General features: G+C 38.6%; 1 protein-coding gene across 2 annotated transcripts; it reads right to left on the reverse strand.

The window, feature by feature from the left end:
* Window positions 1-5,142: 5,142 nt before the first annotated feature.
* Window positions 5,143-20,603, reverse strand: vtg3 (vitellogenin 3, phosvitinless). Of its 2 annotated transcripts, XM_079654429.1 has the most exons (27): window positions 20,257-20,602; window positions 19,804-19,824; window positions 19,559-19,710; window positions 15,846-16,097; window positions 15,575-15,736; window positions 14,864-15,012; window positions 14,623-14,773; window positions 14,157-14,314; window positions 13,370-13,535; window positions 13,156-13,281; window positions 12,769-12,987; window positions 11,407-11,624; window positions 11,214-11,311; window positions 10,829-10,953; window positions 10,643-10,744; window positions 10,424-10,543; window positions 10,140-10,329; window positions 9,965-10,052; window positions 9,651-9,836; window positions 8,888-9,026; window positions 8,622-8,790; window positions 7,751-7,860; window positions 7,582-7,659; window positions 7,076-7,282; window positions 5,872-6,017; window positions 5,517-5,655; window positions 5,143-5,419 (listed from the first exon to the last, which is right to left on the reverse strand). In XM_079654429.1, exons 1-27 carry the CDS (start codon window positions 20,294-20,296, stop codon window positions 5,312-5,314), a joined length of 3,819 nt encoding a protein of 1,272 aa, XP_079510555.1. In that variant the 5' UTR covers window positions 20,297-20,602; the 3' UTR covers window positions 5,143-5,311. The 2 variants fall into 2 exon arrangements, with proteins under 2 accessions (XP_079510555.1, XP_079510556.1); XM_079654430.1 differs by lacking the exon at window positions 7,582-7,659 and having other exon boundaries at window positions 20,257-20,603.
* Between the last annotated feature and the right edge of the window lie 818 nt (window positions 20,604-21,421).

The raw sequence follows: 21,421 nt of genomic DNA on the forward strand, positions 1-21,421 counted from the left end.
TGAAACAATCATAAAACAACTCTTTGTAATTTAGCTGTTGCAATTAAACTATTATATTCAGTCTACTGGAAGTGTTTCAGTATATTATGCAATCTGTAAAGACAAATACCATCACTCACCACAAGACAAACCATGTCAAAGCTTATATATACCCTTTGTTTTAAAGTGTAGCTTTCTTATAATTATCATTACCCTCCCCCACTGAACAAAATGCAATTGTTTGAAATCACTGACTCCACAAAACTGTTGATTGTAGTTTCTGATTTAGTCTGTTTGGTCCTATACCCAAACAACTACAGTAGATCTTTCCTCAATTTGAGCACGTCTGTTGCCTCAAAGGCAGATTGGTGACTTTAACGGTTTTCTCTGGAATCCTAAAGCAGCCAGCTATATACCCCCCTTTAACTAATTAGGTTCTCTAAACTCAACAATAATGGAAAATTACCAATACACATCACAGTATATAAGATTTGCAGCCTGCAGAAAAATGGATCTTGTGAATTTCTGAAAGCAAGCATTTATAATTACTTTTTGGATGTTCAAAGTTAGAGAATTATCTGATGGATCCACAGAACATGGTTTGAAATACAGCAGTTATCCAATGTCAATATATAATCCACTAATCCACTAATCCACTCTCTTTACAGCTTTTCCTGTTTAGGGTCGCACAAGGCTGGAGTCTATTCCAGCATGCAATTAAAAAACATCCTTACTTCAAAAAACTGCAGTTGTTGCAGCTCTGAAAGCTTAGGGCAAACACAGAAAACACTAATTACACACAGACACTAAGGAACCATTTTTTACTTACAATAATAAACCAAGCTTAATTAACTGGCAACAAAAAGGCTCTGTACCACTCTTTTCAAAACTTGGTACAAAACTTCACAGTGTAGTTTAATTCCTCGTTCATGTTATCTAAATAAGGAAAAAATAAATACAGTTACTTTATTTGAATTCTAAGTAAGCAATTGTACATTTAAGCTGTCAAGTCGGCAAATCATTCTGCAGAATTTGGTAGCATCGAATGCATTTTGCAAAATGAAAACCAATATAAATGCTCACTTTTGACTAATGTAAGATCTTGAATTCAGCTTTATGATTGAATATTCCACTTATTGTGGAAATATATGTCTGTAGCCTTCAGGCTGGCTGGCAGAAATGAATCAGTGTCTGCACAGGCTCAATAGAAGCTCTGTGTTTCAGACAGCAGCTATTTCAGCCTGAGCCGTGGAAATCTAACTTCAACCATCTGACCTCAGTTGGCAATTATCTTTATACAAAAGCCCCAAAGAAGCCCTGCTGATTTTAGCTACATATAAAGGTGTTGTTGCTTTACACAATGATGGCAACAAAACAGCATGGTAATCACATGTTATTATAATCTTGTCACAACAGTCCAAAGCATGTCGTGATCCTGTTCAGCAACGTATTCTTAAGATGACAGTAGTGAAATGAAAGGGATGTGCTGCACAAAGAATTAAGTCTCAAAATAAATTATCTAGAAAAAAAAGATGGCACAACTACTGAAGTGCAGTAGTGCCATTTAACAACATGGCAACTACCTTATGGGAAGATGGGAGTCATACAGCAGGCATAATGTCAGATTTTGAGCCTCTGGAGGCGTCAGGAAGTGTCCAACGCCGTGTCTAGGTGTGCCCACTTGGTAATGTCAGTGGTAATGTCAGTGATAATGTCAGTGATGTAACCGGTCTCACCCACTCACGTTTCACCCTGCCTACAGAATTGATTTCAGTGTACCTTAAATTAGAACGGGAGACAGTTAACGTCGGATATGGTGCTGGTGAAAAAGCAATCCAGTTTATGTCTCTTCCAAATGACCCGTTAGATCATTCGCTAATACTCAGTTCCCCGTGCTAATGGGAAATCTGTATCCGAAGACACTGCTCGTGCAACTTGCCTAAACATAAACCAAAGTAATCTGTTCATTACTTTAAAGATAGCATCATTAAGATACTGTGAAAACCAGAGTTTCCTGTTTCCTTCATAAGCATACAAATAATATGAAAGGTCTCCTATTATGCTATTTTTAGGCATATATTATGGGTCTCAGATATATAAAAAACCACATCAAGGATTATTTCTGAAACAGTGTGGAGCTCAAATGCTTTTTCTCTTGCAGGTTTACCACAAGGTGAGTTTCTTTTTTGTTTCCTGTTTTTTTACACATTCAGTCCGTTTCTCAATCGCGAGGAAACTGGCTATCAAGCCAATATTTCAAGGATGCTACGTCATCGAGTGCCGCCGAAGGACTGTTCCAATCTCCAGCATACTTGGAATTCCACCGAGGCCACGTCCTTGGTTTGGGGGTAATTTCGAGGCTGCACATGGGTAGACTTCGCGTCCTTCAAATCCCCACAATGCTTTGCGCACGGACCAATTTCAAAAACCCTTACGGAGAATGGCTGAACCGACGCAGCACAGCACACATTTAAATGTAAGTATGTAGTGGCGTAGAAAAAGGGTTGGTAAATATGTTACTTTGTTGCATTTTTTATCACCAAAAATGTGTTCCGTGAAAGTAAAGCAAGTTCATAATTAGATAGACATCGTGAGGTATTTATTTTTCGGTACAGTTTATGTTTAAACCGTTAGAAAGAGTGGCACACTTGTTAGCCTGTTCCATTCTTCTTTGTTTTCCGAAGCCGTGGCTTGGAAGTATACTTGCTTCGTTTCTGAAGGAAGTGACTTGGAAGTATGTGAATACCAAGCCAGTATCCTCGCGATTGAGAAACGGCCACTCTCTCAATACAGGTTAGCTCTGAGTGTTAGCGATGCTTGCTAATGTGATGACGTGATTTCCGTCATATTGGACGCAAATCTGGATCAGCTCCGTTGTATGCCCGTTTTTAGAGATTTGGGTACGGAGGAAAAGATAGAGGGTTTTGTTTTCTGACACTTTGTGAGCTCCCTGACACACCGGGGACACATATTTATAAAATACATCAAAAAGTGCATTTTGCATGATAGGTCCCCTTTAAGTCAGCACATTTGTTTTCTATTTTTATGTTGAAATAAATTGCGTCCTCTCTTTGCAAGCTGAAGTTGCAAGAACAATTTGATCCTGCCAAGACATATGTTTATGTCTGCTCAAAAAGTCAACATCCACTGCATAGCACTCTCTCTGTGAACTGAGCAAACACCAGAGCCAGGTTTCCTGCCCTGTGCCAGGAATATTTGAACCTCTGGTAAACACTGTCCTCTAGTGCTCACACTCCTACACACAGAAACACACACACATGGCCCATGATCATGCTCCATGGTTGTCAATTCCAAAAAACAAGACTTATATTTCACAACATATTGTTAGGGTATTGTTACATTATTTCTATGAAGTGTCACTTGTTGAGCTGAAGGATTTCTTAATAATAAAACTAATCCGCTGCATTGACTGTTCGAGACTCTAAAATGTACTAATAGCTTCAATTGGACAAAAATGTGTTCAGCCATGGTTTTATTATTAGTTATACGCTCATGGCTTTTAACAGGGGATGGTATAGTTTGCCTAATGAGGCAAGTCACAATCACAGAGAACAGTAAAGAGGAGGGGTTGGCCTGCTCCTCCTCCCCCATATTATCGGATCAATCATTTACTAATGCTTTCCACCGGCTGATTTCACCTGTCAACACAAGGTCAGGCAGTCCTGATCTGCTATACGGCACGAGGTGAATCTTGGCATTAGCTCGTCAGATTTGCAATCAGGCTGTCAAGCGGCACTTCAAAGCCCGCAGGATATTAGAGATGTAAATGGAACATAATGGTACCGTTATAATTGTGCTCATGCTGCTCAGCCTTTTGATGGAAATGTCTTTTCTCTGAGATTTAACACCATCTGGCTAAATCAGCGTAGGCAGGAGGAGCCGAGCCAGGAGTAGTTAGGACAACCAGTTTCTGTTTAGGATGCGATCATTATCTTTGGCTAGTGACACATCCAATTTGTTACCATTAAAAGTTGAGGTTTGGGCCCGTGCCAGTTCAGGAGCATCAATTACTGTTCATCATCTCTTTCATCCAGATACAAAGTCATACCTCTACTTTTCAGATCTCTACATGTAAGAGAATGTAGGTTAACTGTTCAATACACTTGACATGTTTTAGCAAAGAGCACAGAGGCAGTGAACTTTAAGGGCATGCTGGTGACATTGTGTGCTGATATCTGCAAACAGTCCTGTTGGGAGAGTTGATCAAACAAACAGAGCAGGTCATACAGACCTTGTCAACATCTGTCTCTTTCAATAGAAACGCTCCAAAAATAGCATTTCTTGTATGATTCAGTTTGCTGAATCCAAAACTCCCCAACAACTTTTAGTATTGTGACAATCAAATGGGATATTATGAGTCTAACACAACCTTGACAAAGACTATTTGTTTGTCAAATTGGCTGGTAGAAAAGACAAAGCTACAAATTGGATTGTGTTTTGTTTCCACTCCATCTCTTGTTTATTGGAAGAAACGTTTTGCCAAATATGTTGTGCAAATTGCATTTCTATTTTATTTAAGCAAACGCAGAGTGCTTCTAGTAAGTATCAGACAAAGTTGACATCCTTTCAGGAATCCTGAATTGCTGAGGATTTCATCTGTACTGCTGATCATTATTGTCTGACAGAAACTAAACTGGATGGAGACTCAATAAATGTTGTTATGGCTGCTCTGCATTGTAATCACAGATTGAACACAACACTTGAATGATCAAAGGATCAAACAATCAGCACAATAGAAAAACAAACAGGTTTGGGTAAATCCAGTATTGTGAGGGGTACAATATTCCAGGATATAATCATGAATTTGCACAATATTTCATCAAATGAATGTTCAAATATTAACCGGCTTTCAAATGAATAAATCAGGACCTTTACAGGTTATTTCCAACGGGTGATATCTGACAGATTACTGATGCATCTTTTATGATCTTCACTTTCATCAGGGTGGTGAGATTTTGGTCGCAGCGTTATCTCTTTGAAAGAGACATCTGGCTCCCATATGGGCTTTGTTGACTTTCTGCAGCACAAAGCATATTTTAAAAAGCAAGCAAAAATGGCACAGTACTTTTGCTTGTTTTTGCACATCTGCTTTGCAAAGAAATCTGTCAACACATCCACTGCTGCACACGAAAGTACACAGTATTCAAAGAGAAGCATTTTTTATTTGATTTCTGCCTCTATTAAACATTGTAGAGAAGAATTTGGACATGTGTCGTACCCACTCTGCTCCAAAAGTCTTTCAAAACACAGAACAATTTGACGAAGATCCAATTAAGTCTAATCAGACTGATTTTATGTAGCCCACTTGTTTTTATGCCCATCCAAAGCTGTCTATTGTTGTGTTGCTGTTGTCCTGTTGAACCTCCTGAAAACTGAAAGGTGGCAGTGGAAATGGAATAGCATGGCGGAAGACTGTATACTAATGAAAACACAGAAAAAAAGACACATCAATGTAAATACAGCAGCCAATAAAGGTTTTGCATATAAATATAGGTTGTGAATGTTTCCTTAAATACCTCTGGGAATTCAATTTGCATATCCACGCTGTCTGCTGAGGTGGCAATAACTGATGCAGACACCTCCTGCTTGGTATTTCTCTTAACTTGTTGGGTGAAACCGAGAAGCAGAGCCATGCCGGGGACGTAGCTTTCAATTCTGGTAAGGACACAAAGTAAGTTAATGAAAATATTTTAACAACACTTGCCAGTATGTGTCATAATTGTAAAAGACAGAATATGTTCCCATTGTGCTCTGTAAAGAAAAGTAAGTTAACCAAGTTCCTCTATCCTCCTTCATCAGCTCAATCTCCTCGTCATCCTCACATTTAAATCTTCCTCGTACAAACGTCCCATTTATTCCACTAAGGCTCACCTTTTGCTGATCTCTGCCATGTTTCCTGGGACCCTGGTCCAGTGTATTTTGGCCTTGAGAGTTGGTTTGGAGCCAGGCAGGTTGGCTGTTGCAGCTCTCATTGACACTTCATAGGACTGACATTCAGCTCCCCATCTAAGGTGTCCCTACACCAAACACAACAGATCAATCATGAAGGGAGTCTCTGCAAACAAGAGACTTGGTTGCAGCCTACTGTAAACACTTGCACTATGATACCTCAAACGGACCATCAGTGGTATGGTTGAACATAGGATTTAACATACAGTGTATTTGTAGCAGTGCATATGTTTCCATGTGTCAGGCAGGTTAGAGGAACCTTCACACACTTAAAGTACAGAAGTTTTTCATATTCTAAACGTGAGAATTGATGGCTTTATTTGTCCAGTTTAAGAAAGGGCAATACATAGTCATGGCTGCTGGATGTAGTTGGTTCAAATGTTTTGAACAAGTTTTAAAGGATAAGGTTAGCAATCAAATAGTATGATTGTATAATCTTGTCTTCCCGTGTAATTTGCTGATAATAGCAAAATGTAAGGATTAGTATGGAGCCCCTGAAGGGACATGAAAAAAAATAATAAAAAAACAGAGAGAGAGAGAAAAAAATAAGTCAGGATAACGGGTTTGTATCTTGTGCGCACGAGAAAGTTTTGCGTGCGCACGAGATACTAACTCATGGGGGGGGGGGGGGGGGGGGGGGGGTTGTGAACTGTCAACGGGGGGAGCCTCGCTGCGTGGACCTAGTGGACCTAGTGGCCCGAGCAGCAGGTTCTCTGAGAGTCACAGACATTAATTCATAGGTCAAAGCAGACTGGTTTACAGACTCCTGTTTTGACAATCCTGTGCTTAAACAAATAGCTCTACACCCCGGCCGAAATGTCCATAAAATTAAATCTGAGTTTGAAATATACCTCGAATAATGTATGCACTGTCATTTCCCCACATAAACATAACAGTCTGCAATGAAATGGTTGTCTCCTGTGTCTCCCGCGCACGAGAAACTAATCAATTTTCCCGACTTTATTTTTTTTTTATGTATCTTAAACCGTTATCCTCACTTTTTTTTTTTTTCTTTTTTTTTCCATGTCCCTTTAGGGCTCCGTAGATTAGACATCATTTTTGAAACTTTTGTTATTTTATACCGTCAGATAATAATTTTAATCAATATTGTGTGTTCAGTATCTACCTTTGTCCCAACCTGGGCACTAACAGAGGTGTCCACGCACATCTTCCAGTTGGTGTCCTCCCCGACCTGGGACATAATCAGCTGGGCGCTCTGGGTGTTTGCCTCGGGGGTGTAGTAGAAGTCAGCGTCGTACCCCTCTGGCTCCTGGTTGCCGCTCATGGCGAAGGCTTTGATATTGTACACAGCTTCAGGTGTTGAGTTAGAGGCCTGTTAAACAAGAAAGAAAGCAGTCCAGTGCATCATGTCGAATAAATGCAGAATATTTATCATCTTGTGTCATGTGTGGACTAGCGAAATTAAACAAAACAAACACATATTTGACTATATAACTTTTTATGAGTTTTTGAATGCAGACAAGTAACTGCAGTCTTATCATGGACCACTTTGTGTTGTGGTGAAGCTATCATGAATCCTTAGCACAGGTGAAACATATGACATGATGACACTGCTCATCGACCATTTTTAGGGTGGATCTCTGTGGAGCATGTTTAGCATACTTCCATTACCTGGCCAGCAGCCCTGAGATCAGATCCTCTTTCACTTGAGGCTGAATCAGAGGACAGACTTACTCTCTGGGCGGCTTTCTGTAAACACAATCAAGCACCAGAAGAATGTGAATGGATAAAACACCAGAGCAGGTGCACAGATAATAACATTGCACAGGTAGCCAAATACCTTGGAAAGCCTCCTCAGCGTCTCCATCAGTTGGCGTGTGCTCGCTGGGGGTCTGCTAGGGCCAGCATCAACCTCAAAGTGGATCTTGTCAACAGCTTTGATTGCCTGAGCTGATAAAAAGTGCACAGGCTACATCAACACAGGGATAAAAGAGGGTAATGTATAGAGGTGACACAATGACATGAACACCTGTACAATCGAAAGAAATGCTTTGTCTGATACAGCTTTAAAAAGTCTGATAATAATAATTTAAAAAAAAAAACATAATAATAAAACAAGAATTAAACGAGCAATGTGCAAGACCCACAATCATTCAACGAGGTTACAGTGTTATGAAGACGTCTTTGTGGCTTTTTGCAGTGGTATAAGGAATATATAACATGCTATCAAAGCGTGCAGAGAAAATATAGCCACAGTAAACACATAAATGGCTAATGTAGAAAAAGGCCCCTACACATTGACATTTTTAAATACCAGTCGTATTGTGACTGGATCTGTTAGATTGATAAGATACAAAAAGATAAACCTTTATTGATCTCTATAGGGAAATCCAAGTCTCATAGCAGAAACAGTAAAAGATAAAGGGATGTTGCTTTGCAAAGGTGTTTCCTTTCTTTGTAGCAGGTGGCTCAGAGTGACACACTGCAGCTTTAAAGCGGATACTATTTAAACTCTGAAATCTTGTTTTTGCTGAACTCCAATGTTTAACTCACTGCAGTGAAGTTAAAGCTTATTCGAGGTGTATTTTCTCTCATGTAAGTTGAGCATCGTGTCCCCTAAAACTGCCAAAATATTTGTTAAGTTCTTCAGGCCCTATGTACGTCTGTGGTGTATTTTGATTGCTCAGTCCTGTGTGGTGTAATGTGCGTACCTGGGATTACTTTGAGTGCCATGCGGGTGTATCCCAGGAAATAGTACAGGGGGTATTCCTCATGATAATACTCTCTCCTGAACTCAGACTCCAGACACACTCCAGCTCCATAGATGTTACTCTCAACACACACTTTGGCTTTTGGATGCCAGATGTTTCTTGTTGAGACCTGTTGGATTGGATGAAAATATATTAATGTTTTTTGAGTTCTGTGAATCTTAATGAGTTTATCTCTAACAGTAATCTGGTAATGGTGCTGACGCTACCTGTTCATACTCAGACCTCACAATTGTGGGGCCCATCCGGACCACCTCATCATTGGAGTCAATGGCGTTGGGCATCATTGGAGTAATTTTAGCCAAAGCTAGATCTTCAATGTTCCTGGAGACTGCATACACATTAGAGCTGTTGGTTTAAAGGGAAAATAAGGATTGTTTCATTTATGCAAATTGGCTGATTTGTGATTAGCATGTATACAACTCAGTCTATAGCAAAAAGCACTATCCATAGAAAATGTTGAAGATTTGATTTAAATTCATGGTGTCATGGCTTGATTTAGTTACATTTTGATTTGATCCAGTATTTAAAGCTATTTAAAATCAAAAAAGTAAAACAAAACAATAAAACTCATATATTTCAACATAAAAAAGTGTATTATTGTTTGAATAACCCCCACACCTTCTGTTAAATATTGCTGTGAAAACAGCATTCTTTTGCTTTTTTCCCCAAAAACAAAAAATATATATAGACAACAATTGTGGTATTTTTATACATTTGCTTGGCCCAATACAAATGTATTCAGAGTGTAGAGCTTGTTCTACCTGTATTCCTGGCCGATTTCAATATATATTTGCGTTGTTAAGTGTAACATTAGGAAAAAAAAAAAAACACTGAGTCCCCTGGACATGTCGATAGTGCGTTCACAGAGTAAATCATCCCATAAATGTATGTGTGTGTATGGTGTGCTGAGCAAGTGTTTGCACAAAGGAGAAACTATGATGTTATGCTTGATGTAACAGTAACACCTACCTGACTGAAAGGAGTTCAACCTCTTTTTTGCATGAAGGGAAGTCAATTTCAAACTTTCTTTTTCTGACATTGATCTTAGCAGAAAAATTCCACGGGATAGCAACTGGAGTCTTGCTCTTGAACTCAGTTCCACACTGGAACAGCTCTGTGTTGATCCCATAAAAAACCCAAAAGTCCTTTGTGAAACTAAAAGAAGAGGTTAATTCAGAATGCGTTATTTCATACAACAAACATAATTCGATTGTAGGCTCCTGTGACCATTTTGAAACATGATTGAAGTGTTAATTTAAATAAAATAAACATTAAATATTTACCCAATAAAACCATCAGTCTCCAGTGAAATGTCTGAACTCAACAGCTGTTCAAGACTTTCGGTCAGTGGTGGATTTACTGCAGCTTTGGCTACACAAAAACAAATGAAGTTTTAGTCATTTATCAGTACTATGTTGACTTGTAATGTGGTCCTGTATGTAGTATATGACTTCTCACCATTAACAGTGATTCCATTGACGGTTTCATAGTATTTGCTAATCTCCAGTGGGAGACCCAGGGTGGTAGCTTGGAAATAGCGAACCTCAAAGATTAAGAATGGCTTTGTGCGATGCCATGACACTCCTCTCTGCAGATCCTCGATGGAAGCCCGCAGAGGGCTCCCTTTTCCTCCTAACGGTCTGACAGCCTGCAGGTAGGATGAAATGAGAGCAGCATGTAAATGGTGAACACATGGGGCTTTTGTGGACCAAGTCTACTACAAACCTCAATCAAACTCTCACATTGATGATGTTCCGAATCATTCCTTTGTCAATGTCAGCAAAGAACCACTCTTGTCCAGAAGCGCGTGCAAAGGCAGAAAGGACCAGCTTGTCATTTGGCATAATTTCCCAGTTTTTAAGCTGAAAATGATAAAAACACAATAACAAGCACAATGGTTACCCAAACAAATAAAGCTACAGTAACTGTTCTTCCTTTAAGTGTCATATTGATATACTCACCACACTGTAAAGAGCCTGGAAGTCACCTAAACCAAGATCTCCTTTAAAGCTTTGTTGAAAGTTTCCGAACAGATCTTTAAGTCCGTCAACATGGATACCCATCTGCAGCATGGACAAAAAAAGTTGGTATTCACGATTGGGAAGGTGTGTTTATCTTTATGAGAGTTTCAAACTACTGCGCCGTACCTCCAGGAGCTGCAGGATTCTACCAATGAAGTAAAACTTTCCTTTCATCATGATTTCAGTAGGAAAGATGTTTGTAGCACTTTTCAGCATGAAGACTTCTGTGGCTGTACCAATGAGGAAATCATCTGTTTTGTTGGGGAAAAAAACAAGTTGTCATGTAATGGTTTCACAGAAGTCGAGATATATTCACTCGATTCTTTCACGTTTGTACTAGGGGTCTTTAAATGTGATGGAGCATGTGGTACTCTTTGATTTGCCTGTTGTCTGTAGTGTCTAAAAACGTGTGTCATAATGGATCCCTTGTCATTTAACTGCAATACCAAATCTACCTATGGGTACAAAAAAAAATAACCTGAACCTGAACCTAATCTGTATTCGAGCATACCATTAAACCAGTCCATGCGCATTGCTTTGCTGTAGTGATAGCTGAGACGACCAAATTTAGGGGCCAGGATTTTCCTTGCTACGTTGCAGGCTGTTGAGCTATTGTAGAGAACACAAAGGTAAAACAATTTAAAACAGGAGAACATTGAAAATGATTGAACAACATCTGTTCATTGCTGCTTTGTTTTGCTCACAGGAACTGGTTGTTTGGAGTACTGGATCTGGCAAGGCTGCTCAGGTAGGAGTATGCAAAACTGACAACATGGAGGTCTTTTTCCTCCTGCAGATGCGTAGTCACTATGGACACCAGAGCCATTGATGGTTTGGTGTCAAACATGATCATGAAGGCCAGCATGCGTATCTCTGTGGGAAGGGTCTTCTGCAGGAACAGGCTCATGGTGATGTCTTGGACCTGAAAACACAAGTATTTTAATGATCTGGAGTCCAGAAGACAGCACATTCAACCATTCGCTGTTTTCAATTTCTGTTCTATTATATAAACTAACAATGAACCTTAAAAAGTCAGATTCACTGTGAATGCTGTTGATGTAAGAGTGGAGGAGATTATGTACCTCCACAATGACAATAGCATGAATCAGACGTGCGATTTCACATGATTTGAAGAATGAAGAACATTTGCCATGCTTTCCAGGAATAGAATAGAGTTAATGGTAAATGGACTGCATTTTTAAAGCACTTTTCCAGTCTTAGCGACCACTCAATGTGCTTATGAACACGTGGCAGCACTCACCCATATTCATACAGAGGCATAGGCTTCCATGCAAAGTGCCATCAACATACATTCACACACCATTGAATTCGTGCCATGCCATTGTGAGAAATTTAGCATTCAGTATCTTTCCAATTGCTTGATGTCAACTTTACCGCCTGAGCTACGTGTTATTGTTAATCTGCATTTGACCTTATCAGACAATGACATTTTCCACTTGACTATGGTGGTCAGAGCATTCAATTACCATAAACATGAATTATATAAAAAACTTGCCTAGAGACAGGGGTGGGAAGAGTACAAATAATTTGTTACTGTACTTAAGTACATTTTTCTGGTATCAGTACTTTACTCCACTAGTTATTTTTCTGACGACTTTTTACTTTTTACTTCTTACATTTTCAAAACATGTTAGGTGGCGTGATCATTATTATTTCGAGTCATTGCCTTGATTTGAACACAATCCTTGTATCCATCATTTCCTGGTCTTCTCTAAACAAGAGGGACAACTGAAAACGTTGTCATGTTGCCGTTGTTCAGCATCAAAACATTCATTGGCTAACAATGACAGGATTGTTCTATTGATATAAAGGGAGGTCAGTTACTCTTTAAAACAGATGGTAGTTATAAGTACTTTTTACTTAAGTACATTTTGAAGCCCATACTTCATTACTTTTACTTGAGTACAAAAGTTTAGTCAGTACTTCTACTTTTACAAGAGTATTTTTAAACACGAGTATCTGTACTTCTACTTGAGTAAAGTGTGTGTGTACTTGTACTGCCTAGAGATATGATGAATTCATTCCTGCGTGGTATGAATAGTTACACTTTGAGGGTCTCTGGCAGCTATGAGTCTCATGGACTGCACGGCAGCACTCAGTACTCGGGGGGGCAGATCCACAGGGTTCGCAGCCACTCCAGGGAGGAAACGCATGATGGTCTTAATGCTGCTGGGATGACCTGTGTTACCCAGAGCCTTCAGAGCGAGGACCATGTTCGCATTGTCGCCCTTCCTCAGACTTTCCACGGCCATGTCCAGCAGCGGCTAATACAGATGTTAAACAAATATGCAGACAGCTGTCAAAAACACTTCCTCAATACGTTTGGATTTTACACAAAGATAATTTGCTCAACTACTACACAGCAATCATTGTTCTCATCACGTACAAAATTAATTTGTGGCACCAAGTGATTAATTCCTCTGTTTGATTACCTGAACAGCAGCAACAGGACAGGGTGTGTAATAGTTACAGTGCTTGTACACCAGAGAGCCGTAGGAGAGCACCACGGTGTGCCACAGATAGATATTAGATTTACTAAAGGGCATGTTCAGGAACATCTGTGAAAAAGATACATTTTAACATTTTCATCTGGTTTCATTGCATGGTATCATTCTCCAACATGCAGACATATTAGTATTAACTCACTTTAGCCATCTCAACCAGATCGGGAATAGCCTCCAGATGGTTCATGGACATTAAAAGGGTTTGCCAAGCTTCAACTGCAGAAACATCTGCAGCCTGGAACCTTGTTTCCAAGAACCTCAGGATTCGTGCATCGCTGACCTCAACCACCATGTCCAAAAACCAACGTCTAAAAATAAGTTAAAAAGGGAGAACATTGATAAATGGTTAGATGCTTAAGATTACAATTACCCTTCAGATGAAATGATAAAAGTGTGAAGGACACGCTCACTTGTCAAATTTGATTGCACTTGTAAAGGATGAAATAGAAGGTGTTGGTGACAGCCTGAATCTCAATGAGCGAGAAAGTCTCTCTTTAACTCATCACTTTTCTGTCATCATGCTTTTTATAATAATAACCCACTCAGTGATAATGTGCCAAACTCAAGCTCTTCTGAACTAAGTAGAAGGAAGCTCTTCAATTAGATTGCCTTGGACTATATTTTGCTCACCATCCGATAATATTATAATCAAGAGCTTGGCAAATGCTTATTTATCTAGGAATTTCAAACCTTATAACCGGTTCACATTTCCAATACATCAAATACAGCAGCTTGGTCATTGGCCGTATGCAACTAAGATGCCAAGCATGGCCATTTTTTAATAGCAGGTAGGTATGTCATAAGTAATGTAGGGACATTTGGCCATGCAAAAGACACAAGTGAAAGTGACGTCAATTTCAAACCCCCTCAAATGTGATGTGTCTGCTAACATGCCTTTAAAATTGACCACCAAATAGATAAGTACTCACCTCTGCTCTTCATTTCCAGCCAATTGCTTCCACATGAGTTCTAAGCCTTCATAAGGCGTCACTCGCAGGAGTTGATAGACCTTTATAGTGTCCTGAGTTGTAGAGCTGTCCACCTGGTAACGGTTAGCCTCCGCCAGATGCTTGATCATCTTTATAGCCTGTAGGGCGCCAACCCACAACATGATTACTTGATCAGTGTACGCAGCTCTAGAAGAAGTTCTTCTGTGCAATAATTTATATATTTATCTATTTCATCTACATCCATTTTAGGAGCAATAGTAAATACTTTTTATTTCAGTAGATATAAAAACAAAAAAACATAATTATAATTAATAGGAAATGAAACTGATCTAATTGAGGCTGTTATTCTATGTTTATTTGGATGAAACTTAGCATAGCCAGTGATTGGTGCCTCTTTTTGAATACATTTGATGGATGTTACATGGCAGCAGGATATCATAATTACCTTTGGGACTGGGTCGTCCAGGTTTTGCATAATAATGGGGATATTAGCATGGGCATTGAAAAACTTGTAAACAAGGCTGCCCTTGCTTTCCATTGGCCCATATGTGACGGCTCTCGCTGTGTCAGTCACGCCTAGAAGCACCATTTCCTTCCTGCAGGAGAAGTTATATAAAGCAGAACATGTATGGTAAACAAGAATTGTGGATGTGCGGGCGTGATGTTTTGATATTTGCGTGTCTTACGTGGCCTGCATTTTGAAACTGCCACCTTTCACGTTGAAGGGAGTGAAGTGTTGTTGCTCCAGGCCATGAGCCCTGGTAATGAGACCTCCCTCTGCGGTGGGTTTGACTGTGTAAATGTATCTCAAGGTGGTAATGACAGACTCCCCTCTCTAGATTGTTGGGCACACACACAAAAAATCACTGACTTAAAGGTCACCTATTATGCAAAATCCCCTTTCTCCTGTCTTTTGTATATAAACATGTGTTCCCTTCTGAAAGTTTCAGGAAAAAAGATTCCCTCACTTTTTGTCCTGATCCATTTATATACATTTGGTGATGTCATAACGTTTTTTTGGCTTCTGTAACCATTAGCCAATCACCACCCAAGGTAACCCCCCCGACACACACCTTATCACCTGAATCTCCTCCTAGAGCACCATTGTGTTCTTTTTAACCAAATATCTCTCAGAAGGGCGTGGGGAATGGCTCCTTATTTTCATCTAAAGTAACAGACAGAGAATCAGCACTTTTGAAACAGGCCTGAAACAGAGGGGATTATGGGATGCTACAGTGCAGGATGTGTTTGGTATTTGGAGTCAAACACTTCAGAGACATGTTTTGTATATATCTGAGACCTATAATATATTGATGAAAAACAGTGTAATAGGGGACCTTTAAGTCTGCTCATTTATAATAGTAGAATCGGATGCATTTGCAGTGAGACAAACAGACCTGTTTGGAGTCTTGGTCGAGCACAGCGGTAGCCATTCCTCTGTAGATGGCCGCTTTCTCCTTGCAGTTACTGACATCCACAATCTGAGTGATGTGCATGTCCTTTGTGTTCACATCTTGTTCAGTTGCATAGTTACTATGACACATGCCATGGATGCTAGTCTACAGGCAAAGGATAAATCAAACCAATCATTAAGTTATTTTCCTCTTTTATGACTTTTGCACTGATGCTGAGGTGCAGCGAGTAGTTTATCAGTCAGCAGTGAGTCACCTCTTCAAGCTCATAGATCTTCTGTGTTGTCTTCACAGTGACTTGGAACAAATCCAGCATCCCTCTCACGATGTTGACAATAATGTCAGGGATCTCAGCAGATGTGCGGATGTCACTGACGTGCCCACCAACGTAGTTAAACATGATGGGTTTGACGAGCTGGGCAGAGATACGCTGGGTTAGCTTTGGGGAGGCGTTGAAGCTGTTTTTCCCCAGGACGCCGTTGAATTCCTCGAAGACCAAATCTGAAACCTTTGAACCAGAGATGGAAAAGAGCAGGATAAATGCTTTGAGTAGTCACACAAATTTGTAGATAATAATAAAGCGTTTTAACTCTTTATGTCAAATAAAACACAAGTGACACTTGTAATAAAACTAAAGTTGACAAGAACCGGCATCTGTTTGTACTATCTAAATAGATAGGTAAAGCTATCTTTAATATAATTCCAATAAAGTTTAAATGCAGCATGTGTTTATGACGGAAAGAGGACAAAATGGTACTTGAAGGTGACTATTTATGCATTATAAAAGATACATACATTGTTTCAAAACAATTAAAGATAAAGATAAATGAAGAAATAGGAACGCTTTAACATATTAGGTGATATGAAAATATTCCTACCTTTATCTAATGCCATTAGAAGTTATTTGGGGTGATTAGAGGCTGTACAATCTTACAACATTATTTTTGTATTTACTATTTACTTGCACTATATGTTTCTGTTTATCTGTGTTATTGTGTTGCACTGTTGGAGAAGCCTGTGACCTAAGATTTTCATCGGCATAACTACGCTGTAGCTATGTTCGTATGACAAAATAAAGAACCTTGAACCTTGAACCTTGAGATATAATGACCTTAAAATAATGTATGATACCTAGATAAAAAATAAATGAAAAAATGTTCACAACCAAATACTCTACAATATAAATCCAACCCGGTATCACGGCAAGACGTGAACATGTGACGATTTACCATGCTGGGAGACGTGAAGATGTCACGATTTCGACCCTTCAAACGTGATAGTTACACGGTATCGTTAACCCATGTTAACCAGTGGAGAAATAACCGGAAATGCCAAGCAAATGCTACCCCGACGGTCGGTTGTTATTGTCAATATTAATATAATAATGATTTATTTTGTAATAGTCACACTCGATTACGCCGATTTTCTTGTTGCCCCAGCTGGTCGACACCTCTTTTAGCAGAAACAAAGGCTACATTAATGTATTAAATCGATGTTAATCCATGCGTGTGGATGTGGAATTAACGGACGTGACGTTGTGTGATTGCGTTGCCAGGCAACAGCTTCGGTTCATGTTAATTTACAAACTCTTCAACTACAACCGTAGTTATATTTAAAAACATGTTAGAAGGCCTCACAAAATACTTTAATGCAAATTCAAATGTAAATGTGAAGGAATGTCTGTATAACAAAATACATATGTGATAAACGAAACCGGAAACAGACGTAGGCAAGATCCTCAGCTCGATGGTTGGATGGTTTAGCCGCAATGCACGCTGGGATTTGGTGTTTATTTGATATGAAATCCGAAAACATTTTTTAAAAATAATATAATACTTTATTCCGAGTGTGCTTACTTTTCTCTTGGAAAGTCATCACATAACTGCATTGTAATACCCGGTTTGGCTGCATTAAATATTACATATCTGCCGTAATTCTCTATTTATAGAGCCCTGCTGAGAAGACTTCTTGACAAACAGGAGAACTGCCGCCAAAACTGAAAACGTGACGTGGATCGTAAATATATAAGCAATTAAACAACATCTTACATTTCTTTTCACACAATACGTCTCCTTGCAGTATCAACACTAATTCGGCTGACTTTTCTATTTGATCCAATTGGTAGATAGGCTGTATTTACACCATAACGGTGCAGAGCTGATAGAAAGGGACACCTGGTGGTTAAAGCACGTTATTGAATTTTATTATTTTATTATTAGATATTAAAAGGATCCCTATAAAGTATATTCATTACTTGTTATTCTCTACCAATAGTTAATTAAAGACTGTATATACAGTAATGACTTTTTTACACATCCCTTTCAAGACTTCAAGGTTTATTGACTTATCATATTATCCACAACTACGGTGTAGTTATGCTATGAATCAAAAACTTGGGTCGCATGTTCCTCAACAGTGCATTACAAGACATCTATAAATATGTGTGTATACCTCCACCATTAAACTGTCATATTCTGCACATTTCTTATACTATCTACATACATCTTATAAGAGTATAATACATATGTATAATATCAGTTAAAATAAGTGCTTGAACATAGTTAACATTGCAGAAAAGCAATATATTAGACGTTAAGTACTTTGTCAGGCTTAATATGTATCTGTAGATACAAATGTCACTGTGTGTGCTGTGTGCTCTGCATGTGTGACCATTAAAGATGGTTTCATCCCTCCATATTCTTCTTTTATACCCCCAAAGCTTTTTTCTTTTTCAAAAGAAGACCTTAACCTAAAGTATTCTTTAATGTTTAAATTAAGCCTTATTAGTTTGTCTGTTTTGCACATCCTCCTATTAATATCTAATAATAAAATAATAAAATGCAAAAACGTGTTTTAACCACCAGGTGTCCCTTTCTATCAGCTCTGCACCGTTATGGTGTAAATACAGCCTATCTACCAATTGGATCAAATAGAAAAGTCAGCCGAATTAGTGTTGATACTGCAAGGAGACGTATTGTGTGAAAAGAAATGTAAGATGTTGTTTAATTGCTTATATACGGTATTTATGATCCACATCACGTTTTCAGTTTTGGCGGCAGTTCTCCTGTTTGTCTAGAAGTCTTCTCAGCAGGGCTCTATAAATAGAGAATTACGGCAGATAGGCTTATGTAATATTTAATGCAGCCGAACCGGGTATTACAATGTCGTTATGTGATGACTTTCAAAGAGAAAAGCAAGCACACTCGGAATAAAGTATTATATTATTTAAAAAAAATGTTTTCGGATTTCACATCACATAAACACCAAATCCCAGCGTGCATTGCGGCTAAACCATTCATCGAGCTGAGGATCTTGCCTACGTCTGTTTCCGGTTTCGTTTATCACAGATGTATTTTGTTATACACACATTACTTCGCATTTACATTTTAATTTGCATTAAAGTATTTCGTGACGCCTTCTAACATGTTTTTAAATATAACTACGGTTGTAGTTGAAGAGTTTGTAAATTAACATGAACCGAAGCTGTTGCCTGGCAACGCAATCGCACAACGTCACGTCCGTTAATTCCACATCCACACGCATGGATTAACATCGATTTAATACATTAATGTAGCCTTTGTTTCTGCTAAAAGAGGTGTCGACCAGCTGGGGCAACAAGAAAATCGGCGTAATCGAGTGTGACTATTAAAAAATAAATCATTATTATATTAATATTGACAATAACAACCGACCGTCGGGGTAGCATTTGCTTGGCATTTCCGGTTATTTCTCCACTGGTTAACATGGGTTACCGATACCGTGTAACTGTCACGTTTGAAGGGACGAAATCGTGACATCTTCACGTCTCCCAGCATGGTAAATCGTCACATGTTCACGTCTTGCCGTGATATCAGACATTAATTGAACTCATTAACAACTTAATAATATACCCTATACTCAGAAACAGGTTTTATAAAGTATTTAAAAAACATTGAGAGATTTTGTGTTACTTTCTATTGTCACTCTTACCTGAAGGATAAATGTCTCTTGAGAAACACCAACAATCTTGATCTTGCACATCATTTTGACGCCAGACTCAGCAAGGTTTGGATGGCCGAGTCCAAAGTGTACCATTCCTTCATATTTATACTCGTAGGTTTTCTTCGGGTTTAGACCGAGCTCTGGAAAATGTTTACATAAGGAAATGTCACTTCACTTTTACTTTATTTAAAAAAAAATTATGTTTAATTTGAAATGATGACTACAAGACTCACCAAAATGGACACTTTGGCTTGCTAAAAGAATAAAAGTCAGATATAGTCAGCATTAGAACCTTAAATACATTGCCAATTTTATTTATCTATGACCTAATCAAAACATTTAATTCAGGAGAAAAAGTGTTAAATAAATTATTTCCAAATGGGTCCACATATGTTGAAAAACAGACACACTACATGTAACAAAACAAATTAAATGCCATTAGATTCATAAGAACATAACTACTTTTACTTAAAATGCAACTAAAACAGATAGATGGCTGAAGTAAAACACTGTAAATGATACCTCATTCCATTTTAAAAGTCAATATCTAAACAGATTAATAAATTACCGTGGACTGAATCACAGATGTAAAACAACAATTTAATCAATCTCATTATTATGAGTAAGGTGTGTTAATTAATTGAGATATCAAGTTAACTGTTATGAATGAGTGAATACAAACTTACCGGCTAGCGCCACAATGCAAAAAAGGAGGAGCCCACGCATGTTGAACCGGAGGAGTGGAAGCTAATATCTCAGATTTGTCTTTTATATTTACCAGCGTAGGATTTCATTGGGAAACTGTTCGTGAGCTTGTGATCAGGACAGAGGTTCGCTTTAGACGACTGAGGGATTTAAAGTAAACACATGCAGCAGAGCCAAGCTGACCTGTGACATGTCAGAGTGACACCAATAATATGTGAAAGATAACTGTCTAAATCAGATTGTTGGTATAAAAATAATGCCAATAATAATAATGCATTTTACTCATATATTTAAGGCACATGTACGGGATAACATTCAAACAACAAAGTTCAAATATACAACAACGTTTGATTTATGATTTGAACATAGATTGATGGTGCGGTGTTGAATGTGTTTTGGTAGAGATCCAGAGAGAGGGGGCAGCTATCCCTTCATAAATGGTCAATTTAGACAACAATTAGTTATATATAACCATTAGTTGTAACTTTATCAAGCCAAAAGGGATTTTGAATAGTTTTTAGGAGATCTTTCACATTAATTCCAATTCAAAATCAGAACATTTGGCAATCCAAATGTTTCACAGGACCGAATTGTATTTTGAAAGGTAACTAAAGCTCTCAGGTAAATGAAGCGATATAACGTATGAAGTTCTGCATTTGCCACTGAGATGAAGATGAGGAGTATAAAGTTGCTTAAAATGAAAATATTCAAAAGAAGCATCTTGAATTTTCTCAGTATATCAGTAAATATACTCATTTACTATCAGCAGCAGCACTCAACAGATAGCTGTTTTGAGCAGAGTATTAAGAGGTATCAAAGTTAAAACCTGAGTTTTAGTTCCTCAGAAATGAAGAAAACAAGTTTTATATCTGGACCAACTTCTGCTCCTAGAATGTATAGATTGTTCCCCGCCATCACAAAGCTCTCCTTCTGGGTGAAACAAAGTCAAACAGTGTGGTGAATCGCTGCTCTTCACGCCAATTTCACAATCTGCCGCAGCCTAGAGGGCTCGTCAAACAGCCCTGTTTATACAGTATGTGCAGTTTGAGAGTGATGACACCGAGCAGCAATGAACCTGAAAGGCTTAATTATTGTCGTCGATGGAGTAATGTTCAGATTGCACAACACGCGACTCCCTTGTGTTAT

Source organism: Notothenia rossii (genome assembly GCF_949606895.1).
Source record: "Notothenia rossii genome assembly, chromosome: 1".
NCBI classification, from domain to species: domain Eukaryota; kingdom Metazoa; phylum Chordata; class Actinopteri; order Perciformes; family Nototheniidae; genus Notothenia; species Notothenia rossii.

Coding starts and splice junctions, on each gene's coding strand:
- vtg3 (XM_079654429.1), bottom strand. CDS start 20,296: ATGCGTGGGCTCCTCCTTTTTTGCATTGTGGCGCTAGCCG. Junction 15,737..15,845: donor AGATCTATGAGCTTGAAGAG/GTGACTCACTGC, acceptor CTTTGCCTGTAG/ACTAGCATCCATGGCATGTG. Junction 11,625..12,768: donor CTGCCAGAGACCCTCAAAGT/GTAACTATTCAT, acceptor TTGTGTTTTCAG/GTCCAAGACATCACCATGAG.